We start from the raw sequence: 6153 nt of genomic DNA, 5'->3' as shown, positions 1-6153 counted from the left end.
TCCAGCAGGGCCGAGCTGGCCCGGGCCAGCCCCGGGGGCCTTGGTGCCAGCTGGAGGGGCTGGGCACTATGCCCTGCCCGGCCAGCTTTTCTGGGGGCGGGGTTCTGTTCCACCCGCCCCCGGTGCGGACTGTGCCCGGGCGGGCTTGCGGACCAGCAGGGCAGGGTTAGGGCCGGGCTTCTCTGGGCCAAAGATCAAGGTCCTTGCCTGGGTTAGGCCCCCACGCATTCCAGTCTTCGGGTCCCGGACTCTGAAGAGGGCGCAGTAGAGCAGTAGCGGAGCACTAGAACCCGCGCCACCTCCGCGGAGGTGGGACCTATTTGTGTCTCCGCCCTGGGCGTGTCACCTGAACTTAGAGACACGCCCTCAACGTCCAAGCCTCTGACAGCAATCTTTCCGGGCGGAAGTGTAGAAGCCCCGAGAGGGACTCGGCGGAAGTGGCTGCCTTACTGCAAGTCGGTGCGCATGCGTCATTCTGCCCCCGTGGAGCTCTTCAGCCTGAACATTTTTCCTGTCTCCTTTTCTCCACGCGAGGGGGTGCGCGAACCCCCAGTCGTGGCTGCGTGGTCAGCACTTCTTCTGGTTTCTTGGCCCCCTCACGATGGCGGGCATCCTGTTTGAGGATATATTCGATGTGAAAGACATTGACCCGGAGGGTAAAAAGTTTGACCGAGGTAAGTTAAGGTACGCAGGAGCGGTACAAAAAAAGAGGCCTGTCTCATTGCCACGCCCCTGAGCCCCCTCTCCACCCTGCTCACGTGGCCATCCTCTAGCGACGGATTCTGATGAAGCGTTGTCCCTCAGGAAACATTTTATGAATGAGAAACTTGAGACTCTGAGCTTTCCCAGGCTTCACCCACGCAGTCAGTGCCTGCTGCCTGGGTGGCTTTCAGCCATGATGCTGACAAACTCCTGGGCATCTTTATAATCGCGACCTACTCTCTGTGTTAGAGATTATACTGTGCTCCCCTCTCACACACTGTGGCTTGTTCATTCTCAAAAGCCCCCATGAAGTAGGAGGTGTTTTTGCATTTTGTTCTGACAGGTTAAGTAACCCACCCAAGACCACAGAGTGAGTTATTTGACTTCCTAACTTGTATTCTTATATTGGCCCCAGAATCTTTAGCTGTTTGTGAAGTCCTCTCTGAGTTAGAGCTAATTGCTTGGCATACAACTCTTTATTCTGCAATCCATCGACAATTTTTTCTCCTTGGTGATACTTTATTTGCCTACAGACTGAGATGTTTATCAAGTTCTTATACATCCTGTTAATCCTCTCAGCATAATGTATAGCACAGAAAGAGAAAACCTTTGGATAAGTAATAACTTGCCCAGAGTCATGTTCTCAATCATTCAGGGGGCCTAGAGCCTAGATATTTGCTGCCAGAGGATCTTTGATTCTTTCTGGGGTTTCTGTTCTATTGCCATAGTTTTTGCCCTTTTTCTTCTTGCACAGGTTCTGATTGAACCTGCACTTCCTTGAATGCAGTGGAGAGGTTAATGGATGTATACCAGGTTACATTAAAATTCTTTTGCAGTTAACCACCAAACTGGGATCTGTATGTTCTGCCCTGGGCTTGATAAAGTATGCCTGTCACTTACTTTGTTTTTCCCCAGTATCTCGACTGCATTGTGAGAGTGAATCTTTCAAGATGGACCTCATTTTAGATGTAAACATTCAAATTTACCCTGTAGACTTGGGTAAGTATTGAAGACACACAATAGCAAGAGTTTTTTCCCCTTCTTCTTAATTTCATCTATTCTTCATCCTCAGATATTGCATTTATTTCTAGGTGACAAGTTCCGATTGGTTATAGCTAGTACCTTGTATGAAGATGGTACCCTGGATGATGGTGAATACAACCCCACAGATGACAGGCCTTCCAGGTGAGGGAGTAGAGAAGGGAGCACTTTAAATATTGAAATATGCCCTGAGGACTAAGTGGTATAGAACCACCTCTGCAAGTTGGGGTTGAACTGGACCTTGGCCTCATACCTGGTAGGCAAGTACTCTATCACTGAGCTCCATCACTAGCCTTTTTTAGTTTATTTTGAGACAGGATCTTGCTGAGTTGCCCAGGCTGGTTTCAAACTTGCAAACCTTCTGTCTCAGCTCCCCTGAGTAGCTGGGATTACAGGTATGTGCTATTGTGTCTGATTTAGAAAGACCTTTATTTAGTCCCTGGAATAAATGATTGTCAGCAGAATCTGAGTACCCTTAAGGAAAGTGCTACACTTAAGAATTCAAACAACCAGGGCTGGGGTTGTGGCTCAGTGAAGAGCACGTGCAAGGCCCTGGGTTTGATCTTCAGCACCACATAAAAATAAATAAATAAAAATGAAGGTATTGTGTCCAACTGCAACTAAAAACCAAATATTAAAAAAAAAAAAATTCAAACAACTATCTGGGTGTGGTGGCTCACGCCAATAATCTCAGCTGCTCAGGAGGCAGATGCAGGAGAATTGCATGTTCAAAGCCAGTCTCAGCAACTTAGAGAGCCCCTAAATAACTTAGTGGGACCCTGTCTTAAAATAAAAAAGCAAAAAAGCTGGGGGATGTGGCTCAGTGGCTAAGCGCCCCTGGGTTCAATACCTAGTACCAAAAAAAAAAAAAAAAAAAGAATTCAAACAACCAAGTGTTTACTGAGAGCAGTGATACCATGGATATCATGCTTGTGAGGTGTAGCTTTTTGAAGATGGAGGAAATGACCATTGAGTGACCTAGGCTATGTGGGAGGAATTTGGTGTGATAGAGAGGCATTGGAGCACCACTGAGTTTAGTTCTTAGCTTTAGTACTTATTTGTTGAATACCCTAATCTCTTTTATTCTTAGTTTCCTCATCAGTAAAATAGAGATGTCATACTTGGTTCAAAGGATTATGGTGGGGAAGGACTAAATGACATCATATTTCTAAGGTGGCTCTTGTTATAATGCTGGCACTTAATTACCAGTTACCATTTTATTCTTATTTTTAATGTTTTTGTGATGATGTCTCACTATGTTCTCCAGGCTGGCCTCATGCTTCTGAGGTTCAAGTGATCCTCCTGTCTCTGACTCCCAGTTAGCTAGGACTACAGGTGTAGCCATTATACCTGGCTATTAGTTACCATTTTAAAAGGATTTTTTTTTTTTTTTTTGGTACCTGGGATTGAATTCAGGGATGTTTTCCAGTGAGCCACATCCCTGGCCCCTTTTTATGTTTTATTTTGAGACAGGGTCTCGCTAAATTGCTTAGGGCCTCACTAAGTTGTTGTGGCTGTCTTGAGATCCTCCTACCTCAGCCTCCCGAGCCATGGGATTGCAGGTGTGTGCCACTGTGCCCAGCTGAAAAGGATTGTTTGTAATTATTATGAAGAATAACTTTGTCACTATTGTTCTGCAGGGCTGACCAGTTTGAGTATGTAATGTATGGGAAGGTGTACAGGATTGAGGGGGATGAAACGTCTACTGAAGCAGCAACACGCCTGTAAGTTTCACAGTCTGGTGAGAATCCTTTTCCTTCCTCCCTGGCTAAGAAGTTGGGCCATGCTCTTGCTTCCTGTGTTGGGCCCCTCTCCTCAAACGCCTCAAACTTACTTAGAACCTAAGTATAGCTGTTCCTGGTACAGTTTCCAGTCTGAAGTATTGGCTGCCCACTTTGCCCTTTGTCAGGATCTCAAGGCCCAGTGGTTCCAAAACTTAATCCTGCTGTGTGAAGTGCCAAGAAGAGTGGCTTCCCCAGGAACAACATGCAGTATTAAGGATTAAACTGCTAGACTTTTTTGTTGTTGTTTATTTGTGCGTGTGTGCTTTGGTACTTTGTAACCCAATCCCTGATTCTTTGGTTTCCCTGCTTATTTTTTTCTTTAAAATTGTATTAAAACAATATGTGTTCTTTGTAAGCTATTTGAAGCAGAGAAGTAATGTAAAGGGGGAAAAGTTACCTATAATTTTATACCCAGGAGGAACCTTTTACATAAACATTTTTGAATGGTCTTTTTTTTTTTTTAAGTCTATTTTTTTCTTTGAGATCATGTTGTTTATTCTAATGTTTTCTTCTCTTTTTGTTTAACATATGTACACCATGTTTCCCCATGTTAGTGTAAAGCTTTTCCTAAACACTTTCAATGGCTGTATAACATTCTGGTTTCATCTTAATTCATTTGGCCATTCCCCTAATTTTGTGCATGTTGGTGTTTTCCTCCTTTGCTAGTATAAACAACAGTGCTTTGCATGTATCTGTGCATTTTTCTTTGTCTGAATTTTTGGTTCCTTAATGACAGAACACTATTTTTTTTTTTTTTTTTGTATGCTGGGATGGAGCTCAGACTCATGGGATGGGGATCCTTCTATTTCAGCTCTGCCTATGTGTCCTACGGGGGCCTGCTCATGAGGCTGCAGGGTGACGCCAACAACCTGCATGGATTTGAGGTGGATTCCAGAGTTTATCTGCTGATGAAGAAATTGGCCTTCTGAACCTCAAAGGATGCCAGCCTGCTCTTGGTCACTCAGGTTGTGGACATTGTTCAAACCTGAGTAGAAGTTGTTGTTGTTCACCTGTTAAGGAGGAACTGGTTTTCTGCCCACTGTTGGTGCATCTTTAGCTAGTCTGAACTCAATGGGAAACTGGCTTGCCTGTGAAAGACCCAATGGGAAAGCTTGAAGTGAATCAGGAGTTATTTTGTGTATATATGACTTTTTAATTAAACTTTACTTTTTAAGACTCTCCTCCCCCTTCTTTAACACATTTTCATTTAAAAAAAATTGTTTTTCTTTTAGTTGTAGATGAACAAATACCTTTATTTTGTTCATTTATTTTTATGTGGTGCTGAGGATTGAACCCAGTGCTTCACACATGTCAGGCAAGTGCTCAACTGTTGGGCCACAACCCCAGCCCCATTTCCATTTTCTTTAAAATTGTTTTTTCCAATTTGTCTGTAGTATATTTCTGTCCCACAGCCAGATGACCATGTATCAACCTAGGGCTGTCCCAATCTCAGCCTTTTGGTTTTTGGGTTTAGGGTCATCTCCGTCTCCTGGCTGACTGACTATTCTAGCATATATCCTCTGGTGTGATTTTCTATCTGGAGGGAGGGTTGTGCTTTGGCTCCTGAGAGTAATATCCCATGCCCGGAAGATACCACCCATTTGGCATAGAATTTTGAATTGGCAAGGTGCCATGCTCATGTCCTTCCAACACTCAGTCTCCAGGAAGTCAGTTCACATTAATTTGAATGAGTTACTTGCATAGCCTGGAAAAGTTCTTTTTTTTAATGGAAGCTTTGGGTGGAGACTTTTTGACATGGATTTGGGGTGTGACTAATGAGAGGAGGAAGAGAGGACTTGGCTATAGAAGCAGGTGGACTTGGTTCTCTGCTCCATGTTCCAGTGGTGACCCAGGAGGGAGGGTAAGTGGTAATGGTTCTTATGAGTGACACTGAACAGGGAGCTGCTACACAGACCAGTGCAGTGGACAGGACAGTAACACCAAGAGGTTGGCAGTTCAGTGCCCAGGACAACACAGCAGCCTGACTGCACTCACTAACTTATAAGTGGAAGAAGAAAAAAGTTAAGGAAATGGTGGTGATGACAAGGGCTCCAGCCTGTGAACTGGCTCTACAACCAGGCATTAGAGGACCTGAGAAAGCATATGGGACTCTTTTCCCCTGGGAAATTCAGGGTAATAATTCAGAAAGATTGGGTATTAAGCAATTGTCTTTTGATATCCTGGTTTTGCCATAGGAGCCGGTCCCCTGCTGGTATGCCTGGGGTGTTTGCTTTCCCATCATTTTCAGGTCTCTACATGAGGCATTAGAAATAGTATTTAGGGAAATGGGTTGAAGTGAATGACCTCAGCAGTGAGGAGAGAAGGTGTTTTTTGTTGTTATTTTACCATTGGTGGTATGGGGAAGGAAGTAGCAGATGCCTTAGGGGTTGGGGTGTATTTTTATGGAATCTTAGAACCTTTCCATGGGGTCAGATTCTCTTGAAGGGTTGGAAAAGGATGGATTTAGGTTAGAGAGGGAGAACCTAACTGCTGGGAATCATAGGATATATACTGTCCTGGGGTAGCAAAAGAAAGAGAACTAGTGTAAAGTAAAACGGGGATAAGAGCATTATGGTTTTAAAGTGTGTGTGTGTGTGTGTGAGAGAGAGAGAGACGGAGACAGACA

At 44.4% G+C, this 6153-nt stretch overlaps 1 protein-coding gene across 1 annotated transcript; it reads left to right on the top strand.

Moving 5' to 3' along the window:
• The first annotated feature begins 444 nt into the window (after positions 1–444).
• Positions 445–4703, top strand: Polr2h (RNA polymerase II, I and III subunit H). Its single transcript, XM_046462565.2, has 5 exons — positions 445–674; positions 1618–1701; positions 1794–1887; positions 3384–3467; positions 4339–4703. Exons 1-5 carry the CDS (start codon positions 602–604, stop codon positions 4454–4456), a joined length of 453 nt encoding a protein of 150 aa, XP_046318521.1. The 5' UTR covers positions 445–601; the 3' UTR covers positions 4457–4703.
• The last annotated feature ends 1450 nt before the right edge of the window (positions 4704–6153 follow it).

This window comes from Marmota monax, unplaced genomic scaffold, assembly GCF_021218885.2.
Source record: "Marmota monax isolate L192 unplaced genomic scaffold, Marmota_monax_Labrador192_F-V1.1 WCK01_AAM20220418_F8-fsc00100, whole genome shotgun sequence".
NCBI lineage: Eukaryota > Metazoa > Chordata > Mammalia > Rodentia > Sciuridae > Marmota > Marmota monax.
The sequence above is the reverse complement of the archived record's forward strand: the minus strand, read 5'-3'. Positions and strand labels throughout refer to the sequence as shown.

What these genes read in the sequence shown, in the direction of transcription:
- Polr2h (XM_046462565.2), top strand. Translation starts at nt 602, where the DNA reads ATGGCGGGCATCCTGTTTGAGGATATATTCGATGTGAAAGACATTGAC. An exon ending in GGGTAAAAAGTTTGACCGAG is followed by an intron (nt 675 to 1,617) that starts GTAAGTTAAGGT and finishes GTTTTTCCCCAG; the next exon opens with TATCTCGACTGCATTGTGAG. An exon ending in ACAGATGACAGGCCTTCCAG is followed by an intron (nt 1,888 to 3,383) that starts GTGAGGGAGTAG and finishes ATTGTTCTGCAG; the next exon opens with GGCTGACCAGTTTGAGTATG.